Source organism: Notothenia coriiceps, unplaced genomic scaffold, assembly GCF_000735185.1.
Source record: "Notothenia coriiceps isolate Sejong01 unplaced genomic scaffold, NC01 NC01_scaffold00018996, whole genome shotgun sequence".
NCBI lineage: Eukaryota > Metazoa > Chordata > Actinopteri > Perciformes > Nototheniidae > Notothenia > Notothenia coriiceps.
The window spans coordinates 1,694,245-1,715,073 of record NW_011351697.1 but is presented as its reverse complement, the minus strand read 5'-3'; the positions used below and the strand labels follow the sequence as shown (position 1 = coordinate 1,715,073).

Here is a 20,829-nt window from a genome sequence, read left to right as displayed (position 1 = left end):
CCCAAGCACAGATGTCAAACTCCGCCTATGCCTACAGCCTCTTTTTGTTGTAATTCTCTATTTTGAACAGGCTCATTTTACTAGAGTCCTCCTTTTGTTTGTTCTTTAGTTTAACCTGCACCCTTTTGGCCTCTTTTGTTTGTGCCCGGCCGTTTTGCCTGCCTTTTGTTTAACATGTTGTACAAATAAACCCTTTTAACTTGACCATCCATTAGGTGTATGTTGCATTCCTCTTCCCCTAGACGGGACGTAACACATGGACAATGTTGCCCTTGAGTAATTCTTGAAATAGTGAGATCTGTTTTTTTCAGTGACTGGTGTCCTTGTGCAGAGAACACAGTCTCAGTTCCTTTCATGCTGTAAAGGGCAGTCACCTGAACAATGTCTCTCTCTGCCAGTTTCCCCCGGGACGAGACCCGGATGTCATCACCATCCAGCTCCACCATAGCTGGAAGACACAAGTTCACACAAGCATGCATGGATGAACACACACACACACACACACACATATACACGTGAGAACTGAGGGCAGATACCAGGTTGATACACTACTGATGCTCAAGTTTATCCTACATAATATAAAAAACACATATTTTTGCTTCAGCCTTAGTAAATGGGAGGGGGTGGTGAGCTGTAATCTGTCTTTATTGCATGTCTAATCAACTAATAAATCCTGTAATAAAGTCTCTGTGCAATTTAGGATAATCTCTTCTAAACACTGCAAACCCAGCAATTAACCTCAGCCATTCATTCTGCAATAATGCCTGCAGCTACCCACGCTTCCCCTTCTTCACTGACGCAAATTAGTTTGTACAGTGATTTTCTCTCTGGTGTTTATCTGAATTGATGCGCTGGCTGTAACAGCAATGGACTGAGAGTTGTAAAAATTAAAATATCAATTATTGACCCCTGTTTTTATACCTTTAACCGTGTTCAATTATTTAAAAGGCATTCAAGCTTTTCAGAATACAAAACAGCTTGCTATGATGACATCTTGTATGTGCCTGCCAAAGCAAAATAACCCAAATATTTAATCTTTAGTTTGTGAAGCAGTCAAGAAATTGAAGGCAGCATACCGTCAAACTCTGCCTGACCAACACCAACTATGATGATGGACATGGGAAGCTTGGCACCCTAAGGAGGAATATAAAAAAGAAAGATCATTGACGGAAACGACAGACACTTGTCAACATTACCACTGACCTGAAGCACTTATTAATAGTTTACACGTCTGCATTACAGACATTATAGCAGTTGCATGCTCACCCACGTTTGTTATAACCTTGTTAATGTTCTCTTTCACACCTAAATTAGCTGGATGACCTTTAAGTAGGACAAGTCCTCCAAAGAGACAGGGAGTCAGAGAAGGACAGCCAGACGGGGAAAGCATTCGAACAGAAACTTGTCTGCTTTCCTTATCCCAGATGTTATGTACTGGAATCCAATTTTATCCCATGAATGCACCCCGGCTCTTATCTCAGGATGACACACGCTGTATTTGCCCACTGAGTGCTGGTTATCAGGCTGGGGAGAGGAGATTAAACTTGCTGACAACACTAACTGCATCACCTGAGATACCGACAACAGGTCAGCTGTTTTCCTTGCTTAAAAAACTTTCACATGTGGATTTTATTTAATATTTTCACATTATACACCTAAATAAGCTGGTTAAGGCTAAAAGGAGACATTTCTTCAGGCCATACAGTACATAGTGGGTGTGGCATTTGTGAGCTGGGAGAGGAGAGAGATGGGGGAGGCGCCCACTTCGATCAGTACAGCGACCATCCTCAGTCACCTGCCCAGCCACTCCCAAGCCACACCTCGGAAATAACTGCTTTAAATCAGTTAAACCACATCATTGTTACAAAATATCTAAGCATAGGGCCGGAAAATAACTATGTTCCCTTTCCTAGTTAGGAAATCATAAATCAAACTGTGGGACAACCAGAAATGTTTACCTGATGATAAAAATGGATGGGGTAGGATCATCATGTTTATACCGTTTTCCCTGAGAGGGCCACACATTTCTGTACCAGAATTATAATACAAATGTAGTGCTTGTCCATTTGGTAGATGTTTACAGTATATATGTGACAGGATAAGTGAAAGGTTTAAGATGCTGCTGTTACTGGATGAAAAGTCAAGGTATCACCCAAGTCAGTAGGGTATATCCTCTGGGGAACATGAATGCTTGTTTAAAATGTTATGTCCACCTAGTCCAATAGTTGTTGAGACATTGCTGGAACAAAACTTTGTATGACATAATGCATCAGTTTGACATCCATTAAGTTATTTTTACATAATTTGCACTTGTGTTTTAGATTAATGGATGTCATTAATCAATACATATATTTATTTCATCCAAACCAGCCTTAGTAACCATGTGCTTAACCACTGTGTGTTGTGGTCGTTTTCTCCTAGACAAATCAGCATCATTCTCTCTCTTTAAAATATCTTTTTGAAAAGTTTTGATTGTCTTTCTTGAACTTTATGCATCACAAGTGATGTTCTTTACGTCCTGCTTGAGACTGCATTGCACTTTTGAAAGGCTATGATGGTTTCTGTTGTAATATCAAGATAGATGGCGACATAAATGCTCAAATAAAAATCCTATATCAGATAAAATGAGTTTTTCTGTAACCATATATTTTCACAAAGCAGTAATAATGAGTGCAGTTTTATCTGCGTCACAAGACAAATGTACCGTGGAAAATCAGGCAACCTCTTTTGCCACGGGGGTGAGAGCAGTTTCTGTCGACACAAGCTCAGCCACAGCACATCAGCTTGATTATCAGTGTTCAACACAACTCCTGTCAGTGCCTGTCCTCCCACGCACATGCACACACTAAAACTCACACTGCAGATATGTACGCACACATCAAATGGCACCAAAAATAACCTGGCAATCCACGTGCCCCACTTTTCTCCTGTCACTTTGACTGGCAGTGGAAATCCAGTTTAATGAGACAACAAAACACAGCATCAATAAACTCCAACATCTCACTCAACATGTGCTGCTTAAAGCCAAATGTCACGCATGTGCATGCTTTGATGGTGTTTGTTCTTGGATTTGTGGCCGTGCACATGCACAAACAAATAGGGTTTATGGATATATGTTGGGGAAGTGACCCTCCTGTCAGTATTGGGGGTCACCTGAGTCACTTGACCATCTCTCATCTCATTGGCTTAGGGATGCATACCGGTATCCGGTGTTACCGAAATACCGGTTACTGGTGGGCACGGTATACCGTACCGAAATCAGATCCGGTTTCGATACTTAAAAAAAAAATATATATATATATTTTAAAAGTGAGTCCGTGGCCCGTGATGGCGGGTGTTATAAATTAGATTGCATAATCGTTTTTCTTCATATTTTATGTATTTTTCATTGTTTGTTCAGTACTAAAAGGTCCAAGAAGTCCCACAATTGAATTTAATATTCATTTGACATGTTAACTATATAGTAAAGCGCTTCATGGGAGTAATTGTGGGATGATACATTTTCAAAGTATCACGATATGTATCGGTTGAGTATCGGTATCGTTCAGTGGGATCGGTATCGTAAAAAAGTCAACGATATGCATCCCTTGGCTGCCTCAGAGCTCGGCTCTGAGAAAAGCTTAATGCAGCAGATTGAGGACACTTAAAAATCCAGCCGAGTGCAGATATTAACACATTAGGAGTAACACGTCCATCCATTTGTTAGAACCTCAGGAAGAATCACTCACTGTCACATGTTGACAGCCTGTGTAAAATAAAAAAGATGTTTGAAAATAAAGTTAATGTTTCAGAATACCTTTATATTGCCATCACATTCTTTATTATCCACACACTCTAAATGTATCCATGAAAGTCTACATTTGTTGTTAATCTTCTCAGTTTCTTTGATTATTTTCCTTTGATAACTTCTAATCTTTTAATACGTTTAATTAACTTCATTCACTCGAGCAGGACAGACTTTTGCAAAGACAGGCCGGTTTCTTTAATTTGTTTTTTAATATAACAGAACATTTTAGATATACTTGCTAATTAACACCAAATAAGATGGTGGAGATAAAAGCCTTCATTAAACAGAGATTGCCAATTAAAGTGCTGTAAACAAATGTCAAGATGGCCCTGTTCTAGTGAAGCTTAATGACGTCCATGTTGGGAAACTGTTTTTAAACAATAATGTAGTGTGCGGGAAGATGTCAATACTTTTTTAAATATAGCTCCTTTATGATGTATTCATTTTTAGACTGAGTCTTTTTGTAAGCCATCCAATTAAAGTGACATTTGCTAACTTACTACAACTTAAAACCGCCCACAGTTGTCATTTCTGCTGGAGAAAGTTGATAAAGGTTGGTTGTTATAGACCAAAAGCTTCCTCACTGTAAACGGCATACTGTATGTACTGTAAGGAAATGGTAAACCTAATTGACGAAGCAACATTAAGAGGGTATAGGGTTGCACAATTATTTAAGTATATATTTATTATAATGCTTAGTACATTGAGGAAAGTGGAAATGTAGAATTGTGACAGGATCATAATGCTGAGTGTGGATCCTGCCAGAATCCTCTATGAGATGCTGAATAGTTTATACAGAGCAATGGGCTATTTGTCAAGGAGAGATAGGCACAGTATCTGTGGCTGTTCCTTAGATGGTTCCTTAGATGGCCGTTACTTAATACAAAATCCCTGCTGCAACCTATTGGGAAGTAAATGGAATCAAAGTGGTTGTGAAGTACTTTTGGTGGGCCGATGATAAAGGGATGAAGAAGAAAACACTGGCGGATAACAGGTGAAAGATGTGAAAGGAAAGAAATCGAAAGGCAAGAAACGTGGTGACAGAAGTATGTAGAGAGAGCAGATGAACAGACTTCGATCTCTGAGATGAAGACAGATGAAAAAAGTATTTGCACTTTTGAGCGAGGGCTCCACAGAGAAAAAGACAACGAGGAAGCAGAGGGACACGAGCCGTGAGCAGAGGAGGGGTATGCTGAGTGACTGATAAACTACCTTTGTTCCCCACATGGGTTTGTAATACTGAGAACATGAGTAACACATTGACCGAAACATAGAAAAGGGCATGAAAATAAGATCAACATACATAATGCACATTCAGGACACCTCTCACTTTCATGAAGTTACCGTCCAGCATGAATAAGTATGAGGGAAGACTTTGATAAAACCTCTCAGCAGTGTGTCCTCCCTCTGCCCGGATCCGTGGAGAGTTAAAGGGAAAGCAGTGGAGGCGTCAGCAGAGTGGAGGCAGGGAGATAGAGCAGCAGGCAAGATCTTAAAAGGAAGGTGTGGCTGTTCTAATGTTTTGACTAACAGTCGCAAATTCCCTTTAAATCCAGTCTGCTGGGAGTTCTGTGCCTGTGGGGTGCTGATTAGGAGGAGGATGAAGAAAGGAAGAGACCAAGGTAGAGGAAAGGAAAGGGAAGCCAGCCAACTACTATTTAAAGCTGGGAGGGAGCAAACAGATTCAGGGCATGGTTTTGGGAAAGCTCAAAGGAAGAAAGCGCGATAATGAGGGAAAAACATAACCTGGGTGTTGCGCTATCTGAGCTGTCAGGTTATTCGTTAGTTTATATAATCATTTGACTATTACAGGAGCAATACCAGTTATGTGAAGCCATGATGGAAGTCATGTTGCTTTACAGATTGTAGAACAAATGCTATTGTCACATCAATGGTTCGGTGTTGGAATCAGAGTGACAACCACAGTGGACGTCTGGGCTGCATATTCTTTTCTGAAAGTGAGCTAAGCCAAGACACAGTATGGCAAGCGCTAATAAAAAATCTGTACTAACGCTGGAAACATTTGACTCAACTTCGATTAATAAATACTGAAAAATAATCTTTAGTTGCCTGAACATAGTTGTGTTTTTATATGTTGATTTAAAGGATTAGTGTGATATTTTGGTAAATAATTGTTTTGCTGATAATTACATGAAAAGATACCACTCATTTCTGTGGGTTAAGCATAAGAAACGACTAGCCTGGCCCTTTCCGAAAAATCCACCTTTCAGTGTATCTATTGTTCAGTAATTAACACATTTCATCTAATCTTTTTAATCTGTATAACATCTGAAAGGTCAAACCCCACATTTGTGGTTTCATGGGGGATTACCTGATGGACTATAACTTGAATGGGATTAGTCCATTGTAAGAGTGTGGTCTTCATTATGTAGTTGCCGGACCATCGTAATTGGTTTTCTTTGAATAAAGACAATCTAGCCTGTTTCACTGTGTTTAAGAGTTTTGACTCTTGACGATTGATAACTGCTGCTGACTTTATATTTCATCGTATCAATCTTTTCATTGTGTTTTTCCCAAATTGCCAATTATTTTTAACTTCAGAGGTATTTTCTTCTCGTTTATACAAGGTAAAACTTATATCCTGCAGTAAATCTCTCTGTTCCTTTTCCATTCTTACATTTACAATGGCCTCTTTGGTCTGTGCCATGTCGGAAATGACGCCGTCTGTGATGATGAGGAGCACAAAGTACTGAGAGCCGTCCTGCACCGCTGCTGCGTACCTAAGCGCACAAACACACACAGATTGATACAGGCAGAAGTTAGATGTATAAACTCTTTAATTCAAGGACAGATCAGGTTTTAGGATTTGTTGATGCATTTCTCTGATCATTGCTGTAGAAAAACACTTGTTATCAGACATTTTATTAAACATTGTTGTTTTACTTCAGGTAACACTCATTAAAATGCCTCACAAACACACATTGATCAGCCAATACAATGAAGTTTAGTACAAAGCTGGTTTGCTCTGCTTGATTCATAGATAAACACCCTTTGTTAAACATGTCTTCTTACATGAGTTCACCTTTTCAAATGCTAAATACCAATACTGGTTTTGTATTCTCACTGTTAGGGCTCCCGGCCGCAGTAAGTGAGATTCCATTTTTATCAGAATAACATTTTTAATTAAAATGGAGCCTTGCTGTGATCAGATGGAGAACTGTTTGGATATGGCTCAAAGAATGAGAGGGAGAGGGATGCCAAGACGATGGCTGTCGGGGGGCACAAGAATACACTCGGATCCTTTTTACGCATTGCAATGGTATGTGGGTATATTTGAATGGTCACAGGCTTTTTTATCCCAGCTAATTCTGCAACTATTTCAAAAGCTGTCAGCCAAATAAAAAATAATCAAATTCAAACATCTGGCATCAATTTTGTGTTGCAAGACAGATGTTGTCTGGGTCAGAGGAACAGTCGCACAGGAAATTGAAGCCAACCGAGTCTGGCAGTGGGAGATCTTAATCTTGATCAGCTAACATTGAGGCGCAAACATTTCTCCTTAATCGTTGATGATAAACAAATCAAATATATCTTTCTTAGGTTTGTTGGATAAACATTGAACAGTGTCTCCTGCTGTCTCAAGAGAAACACTTATTTAAAACACACTATTGTGAGAAGATCTGTTCTAACTGTTTTTATCATTGTGTTTTTAAGATTTGTATGGTATTATCTGGGGATCCAAGCTGTTATCTGCCAGTGCCAAAGACAACATTCAATTTGATGTACATTTTCATGTAAGGACCAAAAAGGTAGACGTTTTCCATTAGATGCTTTGTCTTCTCACCTGGCAACATGATTCACCACAGGAGCGAAGTTCGTTGGCCCGTACAGCTGCACTGTCTTCAGACTCTGGTGGTATGCCTCTAAGATCCCCTCGATGCCGTTGCAGTACGGATTTTCAATGTCTCCATTCTGAAAAGGAGTACAACTGTGAAAATCATGGACTTGGTGATTGCAATTATCAAACAAAGAAACTCAAGATCTTTATCAATGTTTATTAGATGTCATTTACTTAGTTCTTATGAACCATGACATGCACATTACTAATAATTTGCCACAGTATTAGACAATTCAGTGTTAACATTTTGTGAATTGGAAATAAAAACTCGTAATGAAAGATCAGTGAACAGATTAATCAAAGGTGATATTAGGAGAGGTTGACTTTACCAGAGGAAACTCGTGAGAAACCCGTCCGTCGGGGGGCAGTTTGGCTCCAAAGCCCAAAGCGGGGAACATCTTGTCGCTGTCGTAGTCCTGAATTATCTCCCCTACAGCCTTCAGGGCCATGGCATAGGCGTTCAGCGAGTAGGGATTCATGTAGTGCAGCGAAGTCGACTGGGAGGGGTTACCTACGGACCCATCAATCAAACTCCAAGTCATTGTGGGTAATGAAGGACAAAGACGTCACTTCTACATTTCTAGATACTGTTTTTTGTGCAATAAGAGGGTTTAAAATATATATATATTTTTATGGAGAGACAATTACAGAGATGAGGAGCACTGCTGCGCTCAGTTCGACTAAGTGAGAGACTGAGTGTGAGACAGACAGACAGGAGATAGCATGAAAGCGTTTTTGTTTTAGGTAGGAATAAGCTGGCAGGGCTCTTTGGATCACAGAGCCTATCTAAAAAGTTCAGAGATACTAGAAGCACTAGGAGCGGCAGCACAGAAAATGGTGGGTAACATTTTGGCTAGCTCAACACAGTGGGAAAATTAAAAAAAATAACTACATAAATTAGGAGTTTTTTTGTAGGTAAGCTGTGACTCCACAACAGGCCCACTTTAGCTAATGCAATTCTCCTTGGCCTTCAAGGTAAAACTGGTTGTTACAAATAAAGGTAGTGAGCTGAAAAGCCAGGCTAACATTTGAATCTCTATCAAAGCAGATAAACATCACATTTAACACTTTTGTGATTGTGTTTTTGGTAGCTTACATAAAGATCCATGTACAACTTTTCCATGTGAAAGCTTGACAGAATTGCTATGCCTAGTTACGGTTGCTATGCTTTTATTGGACAGTTGCTGTTCTGAGGAAGTTTTACAAACAATCAATTGGAAAATGGGAAATTCCAATGACCCTCTTTAATAATAGCTTTTCCCTGTCGATAAATCAATGGTTGTTTTCAGGTATTTTATTGGGTAGTGTAATAAGACTTAAGTGTAGTCCTTTCATGTCAAGCTTAGAGTTGTATAGTTTCATTGTATTCTTGCTAAAATGCCTTAACTTAGAGTGTATTGACAAAGCATTTAGGAGCTAGAATATCCAGGAAAGGCTATCACTTATTGTGACGATGTGTGTACATGTGCGCTCGCACTGTGTGTTGTCCGATTGATTCTAAAATCGGACATGCCACTTTCAAAGAGCACAACTATCTATCCCTGCGTCCCCTTCCACACCCACTTTGCCGTTAGTATCACTCACCATTAGATGCTGTGAAATCAATGGCCACGGTGAAATTGATCTGCGTTCTACAAGAGGGATGGAGAAGAAAAATCAACGGAAGAGACCAGACAGTTATAAAATAAGACAGGCCTCATTAAATACCAGCACTCGCACACACCCGTCCCATACACACATTTGTTGTGATATGAGAAAAGATGATACCTAAAACGAAGGAACATCAAACACAAAAATAGCCAATTATTTCTTATTATGATATAGTTTCACACAGATCAATATTTAATTCCCGTTGTTTTTTTGAGAGACACAGGGTGCAGTCTCTCAATCGTCAAATATGATTTAGGTGATTACGCTCTCTGACTCTCGCCTCCCGTGAGAAGGCGTAGCAGGAGGTGCAGATGAGCCTTTGAGACACTGAGCTGTGTAACAAGCAATTGATGGAGCACTTAAGAGCAAATCATAATCCAATTTTCCCTGCTGATGAAGCACTTGCCTCTTCTCGCTAATTTACGACAATGAGACGAGGCCTTAGGGACCCAAACGACATTCTCTCGTTATCTATGAGAGCCATCAGAGAGGAAGGTAAAATAATGGTATTAAAGGGATGGTGTAAAATATTCACATTAAACTTTCAGTTTGAGGGTTGGGATGCGGCAAAGCCTCACCCTGATAACTTTAGTATTCATTTGTCTTTATTGCATAAATTCATGACTTTGGGAATTCTTGAAAAAAAGAGAATCACACTTTGTTTTCTAAGAATGTACTCTTCTAAGTTTCTTTTACTAACATGGTTTACCTACCTTCACTTAAACAATTGCCATCTATCTATCGCTCTATCAATGGGTTTACTTTCCCAAACGATCTTACACCAAATGTAAAGAAAGAGAACATATTTATTCATATTTAATTTATTAACAGCATAGTAAGTAATCCAGTGTTATACAAATAGCGGCGGCGCAGCCAGGTACCAAAAACCTTTTTTTATTAAAATAATAATAAGTGGTGACCCTTTTTAATTGTTTGTTATGTGGATTTGTAGTATTTGTGTTACTGTATGTTCAATGAAGGTGTATTTTTGCTAAATCTTGAGACATTGCCACTGTACCTCAAGAGCCTTTCTTGTGCTGGCAGACACATACAGTAGAAACATATTGGCGGGGCGCACTTCGCACGTGCACACACAAAAAATGTCCTAGGGGAAACACTGTAATCTGATGTTGTGTTTTTACACCCCATGTTCAGAGCAATCACAACGTAAATGCTGTGATCGTCAGCATACACTAAAATGCTTGCTGAAATATTTTTGATGGTTACGTTCATTCGTCGACTCCACTTTGTTAACATAACAACACTGTGAGTTTATCCCAGATTTCACTACTAACTAAAGTGAGATGCTCATATATTTTGGCAGTCTCTTGCCCCTTCTGTTTAACCTTTGTAAAAATGTTCGTGCTTGAATTTTCAAATTACACTCCAGTCTTGTTGAGTAGTAGTTGAACTATCTTGTTACTTTCTTTCTTTCCTACCATCTCATGCCTCACTCATTCCCTTCTCTTCGTTCCCTAAGGCTACTGTAAGTGTGACAAAAATAGAAACTTTTGCTGAACTTTTACTATCAATTCTTGAAAGCAATAGCACACTCTGTGCTTGTTGTTTTAGCTGTTGCAACACTGCTTTATCTTAATTCAAGTTCTAGAGCGGTAAAAGCTAATGTTATTTAATGTATTAACGGGACATGAATGCAGTGAACCATAATAAGCACAGACTGATGGGCTCTATCATTATGTTCAAAGTGTAATATGTCCTCTCCAACCAAAGCACTCATGAAAGATACTTTGGAGTTCTTTATAAGCCAAATTATCCCTATTCTTTTTATGATTATGGTGGCTTTCAAAGAAGACATAAAAGCTTCTAGACTAGAGTACACTTTGCATCATGATGAAAGGAGTTACGCCACATGATACCGAAAAGTGCTTGAACAGCTAGCCGAAAATACTTTTACTTTAGTTGTTTCTCAAGTTTTTTTATGCCGTAAAGTGCTTGGACAGTTTAAACGACGCATTTTCCGAACCTCCATCCATTTTGTACAGAGTTCCACATTTGCAAGATCCAACTCTTTAATGTGTCATGCAGTAGGTGCCAGAGTAATGTTAGGGCGTAAAGTGATGGGTATGATGTTTTTGAAGTGAGGTCACTAAACCTTAAGGTTATTGTATCATTGATCAGCAGAAGCTAGGAACTGTCAGTGAAATCTGTCACACTTGTCAACTCTGCCATAGCTCATAAAACCTTTGACAGCATACCCGCTGTGACGGGACAGTGGAGATCAAAGGAGAGCCCGACCGGTCTGAGACACGCTTCACCTGAGACACACTTAATTTTCAAATGTCAACCTCCGGCTCTGAAACTAAACTGGTCCAAACGTTGTTACCCATTTTGAAGATAGTTCGGTCTTACCTCATTTAAAATATATTTGGCACTTTAGTATTGCAGTCGGCATAGAGTGTGAATTTATTAATCTAATTACCAAAGTGAAGGTATTACGGTGCCACTTAATGAAAAATGAGGCAATAGAGATATATGAATTTTAATATAATTGTATGAAGATTCATAAGTAAATTACAATCTAGATGTTTTATATTAATGTGCACGTCCCATTAATTCTTTAAATGAACATTTAAACAATAATTTCCGTCATTCTTAGTTCAGTACTGTAGTTTCGGCCAACATCGCTTTCAACAAATAGCCAGTACACAAACTGCACTTTGTTCACAGCTACATCATTTCTCAATTTATAATCTCTGTAACACACACATGGCTCCACTGTCTCGCAATAGAAGACATTAGTGTAGCTGACACAACATACAGCTCCATTAAGGAGTTTATAGCTGGATAACACTCTTTAGTTTAAAAAAACACTTTAAAAATGTTTGTTCCTGGGCCAGAAGAGAATCAATGTTGGGCTTGAAGAAACTGGAAGAAACCCTGCTTCCTTTACCAGAATGATCCTTCAGAGCTAATAGTAAAGACTTAAATGGGGAGCATGGGAGTTAGTTGAGAGCAGAAAGTGTTTAAAGGAAAGGGGGAATTGCCAGGTGGCCAGAAACACATCCCTCATACAAATGCTGCTAAGGGTCTAATGTCATCATGTTAACCATAAGCTTCTACAGTTAACCCACGCCGAACAAGAGGTAAAGTGGCCATTTCATGGTCAGTTATTGTATTGTAGTAATTTCCACTCACCCTCCTTTGATGTAATCTAAGAACGTGAACTCTGACTCCACTGAAAAGGAGAGCAAAGTCACCTGGAATTAAAGACAAGGAGAACAAAAGGGGGTTATGATATAACAGTATCTTCCAATAAACTGTTGTAGTTAAGTCTCACTTTAAAAAAAGATGAGAGCCGGCTGGTTTCTGATCACAGATTAATCTACATTGTCAGAGGAAAGTTTGAAGAGAGGATGAGAAGCATTTGAATGCATTACTCGCACACACTGCTGTGAAAGAACATTCAGTGTCTCGTCTGTGTCGCACACTCTGATCTTTAACATCTTCTAATATGTATTTCAAGTGCTGCAGCACCTTCATCTTTTATTTTGTCCCACCCACATACTTAACTGACACCCAAAGTCCATGTTGCATGTTCAGATACAGTTTATGTTATGTAGTATATAGGCAGTGTGTTTGTGTACAGACATTCAAACACACGTACATATAACATAAAGTATGTTTTTTTTAGCTTCAGCTGAATTTCAAAACCATTACTGAATCTTGTTTTTCTTTTTTAACAAATGTTTTTGATATTTGGTATGTGATCCAACAAGTAACTTTTTCATAAAATAAAAATTACAGAATGGCTTATTTTTTCCTATAAACCAGTCCTGGTTGCTATAGCCATACTCACTGTCCCAGAGTTGGCATATTTCTTTTTCTTCATTTTCTTCTTGGTGTTAATCACCTAAAGAAATACAAGGTACAGGTTATCAGAAAATTGAATATTTTGGCCATAAGTTAAAATAACCAACATTAAAAATGAAACCAACATATACAACTCAATCTGCTTTCAAATCTGAATTCTAAATTTCGCAGCGATGTATGAAGATTATACAGCTTCTGCATCCCAGTGACGTGGAGGAAGTTAAGGGAGGTGACAAAAGGACGTTTATGAATTAAGTTACAGATGTGTATTAGTTGGAACGCATAGCTCATGTAAACTTATGAACATTTATTATACCTCCATAACGCTATTACAGGGGCAAGTAGAATCTCAAACCTAAATCTCAGGCTACAAATAATCGATGGTTGAAACAGGCGTAAACTACAAGACTTACATTTATTGCACTGGTATTCTAGCGGCTCCAGAACAAGAGAAACATGTCAATCCGTAGACCAAAGACGTCTCGGCTCATTACACTCATCCTCTATGGCAGCTAGCCATGAAAGTGACAGCCCCTAATTTAACATGGAGGGATGGCAATTTGTCTGACACACTGAACAATCTGCTGATGCAAAGACTAAAGGGCCTTTCAGTCTCACTGGGAGGTAGAGAGGAATCAAGGGTAGCGTATAATGGAGCTAACATCCAAAAGACAGGTATTTGTCCGTCGACTGGAGGCTACCAACCCACAGGAGCTGAAACTATTGAAATGTCCTTCTTTATGGCTCTTTATTTTTCTTCAATTCAAATTGTTATGCTCATAATCTTAAAAATACAAATATCTTTGATAAATATAATGATAAATCCTGCTTCCCAAAAAAAGCAATTTGGGATAAATGCAGGACGCATGTCATTTTTACGCTTTGCCAGTCACCCCTTGGATTGTGGGACGTTTTAATGAGTTGGGTTTGTAATTTGCTGTTGTATCGTGTGCTATTAAGGGGCGAGTAAAGCTATCCCATGAGAAGAACTGAGAAATGTCTTTCTCGTTCTAAGTCCCTGGATAGTTTTTCTATTAATCCGGTTTCAAGCTGTCGCTAATAGCTCTATTTCTATGAGAGTCAACCCACAGGTGATTAGTGGCAAAGTAAATCTAATGACAACTAAATCATTTAAAACTGAAGCATTTAATTAAATGTTTAACTGTTGGGGGAGTTAAGGGAGAGATAATGCACCATACAAATGACATTTAAAGAAATAAATTAGGAATGTATAGAATAGGAATGCAGGAGTAGAAGATGGAAGGAATCTGCTGGTGTAATGGAAAACAGTGCAACAATGATGTCAGATGGAAATGTCATTTGGGTCGGAAATGGGATCCAAGACGCGAGGCGTAGTGGGATTCCAGATCTCAGGAGCCAATAGACTCGTTGTTGAAATGTGAACACACTGGAATTACTCACCTCATACACATTAAACTGGCTCTGCCCTCGAGCTAGCTCTCGGTAGCTTGTCGTAAAATCCCCAATGAAGTCGTGGCTGGGAAAAGGAATGAAAGGAGAGAAACAACAGTCAATAATAAAAAAAATATCAGGTGAAAATACCAGGACAAATGTCAGGGACAAAATGGATTTACGCGACGGGAAATGATCAGTTTCTTGGTTGAGCCAAAACTTGGGCTATGTTTCGATTAAATTTCATTTCAAAATTGCAATAACACTCACCTGCCATCTCTATCCCAATCGTACACCTCCACCTTGATTGTTCTGGGAAAAAAACAGATACACACAATCAGGTTTGATTTTAAAGCAGCAACAATCTCACCACATCTCCCATCCAGTAGCTTGCTGTGGATTTGTTGATCACATGACATGAGCAGATTGGGCTTACCCATTTGACATGGAGTTATAAATGCACCAAATTACTCATCAAACTAATACGGGAAGTTCCAAAGAGGTGCTTTGAAAAATTTGCTTCTTCTATTTAGAAGTAGCGCAGCTCAACAATGCTTGAAATTCATCTCTGAAGCATAGCATTTAAAAATAGGGGGTTTCTTTCAGTTTCAATATCCTGTGGAAATATCCTATTGTCATTAACGCTAATTTAATTAACAAGGACAGGTGAAAGCTGCCAGAGGTGTGTGCTCCTGTTTCATTTCACCCTTTGAGCCTGGGAGTTTTAAATGCCAAACACATCAGACCCATCATCACTTGAGGGTTTCAAGGAAGAGAACAAACCTGAATGTTTATTCATGCACTCGCCTACAATGGTTGTCCTTTAGTTTTGTGTGGTATTGACTGAATGATTCACTGGATCTTACGTACTTCAGGTTTGTTTAAAAATTAAACTGGATTCCATTGATTTCATTTAAACTACAAGTTAGTGTTTGGAAATGATAATAGGGGATCCCTGAAATAAATGAAAACGGATGTCACTTTGTTCCAAACCTGGGATTCTTGCCAGCTTCAGAACAAGGCTCAGCAGCTGGCTGCACGTTGCACTCTTATAAAGCACTTTCCAAAAATGGTTACTTGCAAACCTCAGCACATGTTAACTTCCACCAGTCAAAAGAACATCAAAGAAAAACACTGTGATGACATTTTATACAAATGCTGCAGAAAACAATGTCCCTGCAGAGTGGAGAAGAAAAAAAAAACTTTTTGGCACTTTCATTCCTGAGACACATTGATCTCACCCCCCCGCGTCTCCCCTCTCCTCCCTACTTCTTCGTACACAACTACTGACACCAGACCAGATCCAAAGGAAATGGAAGCAAGCAGTGCATCAGAGACTCTTTTCCTGTCACTGAGGAATTGAAAGATGCCTGAAATAAGCCCAACTTCCTCTCTGCCACCTGGCTCTCCCATTTTGTGGTGACAGTTTGTTCTTTTGAGGTTATCTTCAAGGCTGTGAGAGAGAAAATGTGCACCTAGGTGGCATAAACATGATGCTACTCGTCCAGCATGGAAAATAAAGGGGGTTGATATTGGAAAATATAAATCAGAATCTGAGGAAGAAGGAGTAACGCAGAGAAAAAATTGAATCATCCCTGACCATTCAATATGCAGGGCTAGCGCTAGGTGCTGCGGTTTGAATGCAAACCATTTTCAAAGTACCAGGATGCTGCTTCATACCAACTCAAAGCATTTTCCATCATTTATTTCAACTTACAGCTGCATTGAAGGACTCAGACGCTCAGATCATTGAGTGGCGCATTCAACTCCCAGAACAATATACACTCCAAAACGAATCTGCCTCAGATATCCTCAGCTACTATTCTAAGGCAGCTTTAATCAACTTAACAATCATTCAGAAACAAATATCTGTCTGTGATATTTTGCAAAGGGCAGAAATAGTCTTCGCTTGAGTCACATGGGAGAGAATACTGGAGAAAGTCCAGTATACAGGGGATATGAGGGATACAGTACAGAAGAGAGAAGGAACAAAAAAATAAATCCATTATAAAAATCACTTTCAATTCTCTCCAAAACTTCCCCGTCCTCTTTTCTTTGACATGCTCTTCTTGAAGAGGACCTTTTACATATTGGATTTCTGTTTTTACTTCTATAACCCTTGCCTTTGCTGTCTGTTATATGTTATTCTTCTCCTTGAATTCCTCCCCTTTCTCTCTCCCTACTTCAATTTCCTTCCTTCAACTGTGTTTTGTATTGTGCTAAAATATAGTCTTCGGGAGCAGATTGCATGTATGTTTGCTCTCTGTCACCACAGACTCAACCTGATCCTGCTTCTTGAAGAACAGTCTGTGTAATGACTATGCCGCCCAGTCGATAGCCAACCGAGAGTGAAGGTTTAATTAAATTTTGCAAGATATTCTTAAAGGTTACAAACTAATCTAACTAGGATATGGTAGACAGATAGCCTTTGGCGATGATCCACATCTGGGATTTCCAGTTGTTGTTTTCTGGCTATAACAAGCAACACTTTACCAATTACAGATTTTATGCAGCAACAGTTGGGCATGGTTCAGTGGCTTGTAGCCTTTGTTCGTTCATGTTGAACATTGGTATAGATGTGGCTTCTGTCAAAAAATGTTTTAACCAGTCTATGGTTTTAACGTTATAATTAAAGATAACGACACACCCTGTTCTTTGTAGTGATTGCATGGATAAACTACACCACGTGTTCTAATATCAATACGATAAATAATTATCATTCCTATTACCAATATCAATCCAACACCACTCCTTCTTTCAACCAACATCTCCAGACTCCGCCCATCCCTTTCTCAATCAAACACTGAAGTCCTGGTCAATGCATATGTCACGTCCCGCATCGACTACTGTAACGCCATCCTCTCAGGCATACCCACCAAGCTCATCAATAAACTACAAATCATACAGAACTCTGCAGCCCGGATCATCACCGGCACCAAGGCCTCAGAACACATCACCCCCATCCTCATCCAACTCCACTGGCTCCCTGTTCAATCCCATATCAACTTCAAAAACCTACTGCTCACTTACAAAGCCCTACATAACCTGCCCCCCCCCCCCTATCTGGCTGACCTTCTTTAGGAGTACACGCCCTCTCGCTCCCTCCGCTCCTCCTCTGCTGGTCTGCTGACTGTCCCCACCCCACGCCTCGTCACCATGGGTGCTCGGGCTTTTAGCTGCACTGCTCCCAGACTTTGGAACTCCCTCCCCCCGCACATCCGACAGTCAGACACAATCACCATATTCAAATCCCAATTAAAAACCCACCTGTTCAAATCTCCTCACTCACTGTAGTGCTCCCCATTATATGTTTCATTTGTGTCCACTTGACTGTCTCCTCTATGATTTCCTGTTTGTGTTTTTATCATGTTCTGTTGCCTATTAGATTTTTCTCTTTTTTTTAACAAATTGTACGGTGTCCTTGGGTGTCATGAAAGGAGCCTGAAAATAACATTTATTATTATTATTATTATTATTATAATCAATATCCTGCATTACTGCATGACACTGCTGCATCCATTAGTAAAATGGGGCTGCTACTACACTGCAGGAGTTTTCCAACAGCAGTCGCACTAACACAACTTTTTCTATTTTGAATTGAGATAAAGATTTGATTTGGAAACTGGTTTGAAAGCAGATACTTGTTTTTGTTTCATGCAATACACTATTGGCCTTTTACAAAAGTCTGTATAATGAACAGGTGAGACATTCAGCTCAAATGAAGCACATTGCTGAGATATGTACAGTCCCTTCAATCCACATCACAATGCGTCTTCAAAATTTGTATTGGTTTTATGTCCTATATATATTCATAATGCATTGTTGGAGGAGCCCGGGACTTACGTTTTTCATTTCCATATCTATATTGTAGCTACTGTGCATGACAATAAAGCCTTGAATCTTGAAGGAGAGTTTGAATGAGGTTTACTTTATTTATTAGTTCCATAGATACCTGGTCTGAAGTGAGACAAGACTAGTATGACTAGAGTGCAGTCCTATTTTCAAGTGACTGTATATACGTTTTGTATGTGTCTGGTTCGAGAAAGACAGTGATGCAATCTTCTGGAGGAGTGCGTCATCTCACAGACACTGGCAGAGTCTTGCTTAGCTTGATGCTTAATAGTTGGGTTTGAGAGCACAATGCAGCTTTTGGATTTCACCTTTTGCCTTTTGGTGCATCCAACAAGAGTGTTCAAAGCTGTGATCTTATTAGAGCCGAGCAAATCACCAGTAGGCCATCCACTGACGTACTTCAGCAGACTTCTACTACTCGACAGATAGAGGTGCGTCAATGCCTCCTCCATTATGTGCTGTAGTGAAGTACCAGCTCGGAAAACAAGCAGTTGGAGCAACAATAACTGCCTCTCCACCCATGTACAACAGTAATAAACACAACAATGCTCCTTATGCAACTCGTGCTATTTATAATTTATCGATCGTTTTGGATCAAACCCTCAGACTTGGAGATAAAGCATATTGAAGAGTACGAGAGACTCATACAGAGCATACAGTATAACCTAATGTAGGTTATCCCTAAAAGTGTGTTTCTTTCCTTTATTCCATACAAAACAAATGTCACTTTGCACATAACAAACTTGAGCGGAAACACTGAAAATGCCTTCCCTTTTCGATGGTTTGAATGTACCCAACGAGAGAGATAGTGGCCCTATCTGTTCATCTTGATGCAACCAACTCATCTACGTCATCTTCATGGAAACACATCTCAAATAAATTGAGGCTTTGTGAGATTTTGGCAGAATCCTAGGTGTCGAGGGCTCTGCAAATCCTCCATTTATCTGCTTGAGGTCACAAGGGGCCTCAGTTTGACCTTCTGCAGACTTTCAGAGTGACTTTGCTGAATTATTTAGAATTGTTGTTATAATCTGCAAAGTTAAGGAGGCAGTGTTTGTTTTTTATTCCATCTGCGCTGTGAGGATTTTCAGTCGAGGGCTTATTGTGAGTATAAAGTTAGCATTATTAATCATCACATGTAAAGAGACAACTAATGAATTATCATCAACTATTGATCTTGCATTAGTTGCCAATATAACCACGGTAAAATAACCATTTAGAACAAATACAATTCATTTTCTCGGAAACTTTGAGGTCTTAAATCACTTCTTTAATACAAATGTTTATTTAAAAAAAAGAGGAAACCAATTTGTAATTATTTAAAGAGACTTGCCTAGGTTTCTCTTTTGTATGTTTACTATTTTTCTTTATTAAAGGTATCAAGTATTTCTTATCTGATTTCTTGGTTATCGATGGGATAGTCAATAATCGATGACTGAAATAATCAATACCTGCCGCCCTAGTCTTAACTGATTTAGTAGTTTCCCCCTCCCCTGCTCCATAGGGTATGGACACCACAGCTTCAATAAAACCTTGAGGGCTACCTTCAGATGATAGAAGCAGAAGTAATTACACAGATCAAAATAATTGACAGCGTTGAGACCCATGTTTCTTGCAGAGGTTGAAAAAATCTATTAGTAGGTCTTAAGAACTACCTATATAATTAAAAAGACAGACAGTTCTGCCATTCCTCTTTGTCAAAAAACACTGACACAAAGATTATTCCTCACCCACACACAGGTATATAACCTGTTATCGCTGGCTTGTGCTTTTCCTTGCACTATTAATATAAATAATATCCATTTATATTCTGTTAGCTGTAAATTGGCACTCAGTGTTTTATTTGGCTGATAGTTGACAGATTTTTATTTTCACGGTCAACTTGTATATTTTCTGCTTTTTTAGTTCCGTTTTATTTCTATCTTGATATTTTATAGTTTTGTATTTACTACTCTTTCATTTCTAATTATGTGCAATGCCTTGTCCAAATTTTGGATCAATAAAGTATATCCTATCATCTTTTTTCAGGAAGATTTCTCACAGTGGCTTGATATGGACATATTTTGGTGCATTTTTGCAAGGAAACAAGCAACTTTGATGCCTGACTCAGTCTCTTGTGCATGATTAGCTCTGATAGGATAGCCATCATTCTAAAGCACATGTGTGATTGGACATATTAGGTACCTTAGCCAGCCACAGTATCGAATACTTCATAAAACAACCCCACCAGTAACCCTGCTCCCTTCAACCTGTTTGGGATTATCTGACTTTTCTGAGCACACACCAGTCTCCCAGCATTCTCAGTAATTAGAGTCTGACTGCGTACAAACAAGATAGGACAGACCCCTTTGAATGAAGGAGGAGAAAAGGGAGAGACACAGAAAAAATATGCTGTATGCCTCATGAAATATCCCCCCCCCCCACAAATGTAACCTGT

General features: G+C 39.2%; 1 protein-coding gene across 1 annotated transcript in view; it reads right to left on the bottom strand.

Moving 5' to 3' along the window:
• Positions 1–211: 211 nt before the first annotated feature.
• Positions 212–20,829, bottom strand: part of cpne5b (copine Vb) — a 109,690-nt gene continuing 89,072 nt past the window's right edge. The window contains exons 10-20 of the mRNA XM_010778067.1: positions 14,811–14,852; positions 14,550–14,625; positions 13,114–13,167; positions 12,453–12,514; positions 9,231–9,277; positions 7,976–8,157; positions 7,593–7,720; positions 6,426–6,528; positions 1,077–1,134; positions 375–448; positions 212–238 (exon numbers count right to left, since the gene is read on the bottom strand). Coding sequence (XP_010776369.1) covers positions 212–238; positions 375–448; positions 1,077–1,134; positions 6,426–6,528; positions 7,593–7,720; positions 7,976–8,157; positions 9,231–9,277; positions 12,453–12,514; positions 13,114–13,167; positions 14,550–14,625; positions 14,811–14,852 — 853 coding nt within the window. The remainder of the gene's footprint in view (positions 239–374; positions 449–1,076; positions 1,135–6,425; positions 6,529–7,592; positions 7,721–7,975; positions 8,158–9,230; positions 9,278–12,452; positions 12,515–13,113; positions 13,168–14,549; positions 14,626–14,810; positions 14,853–20,829) is intronic.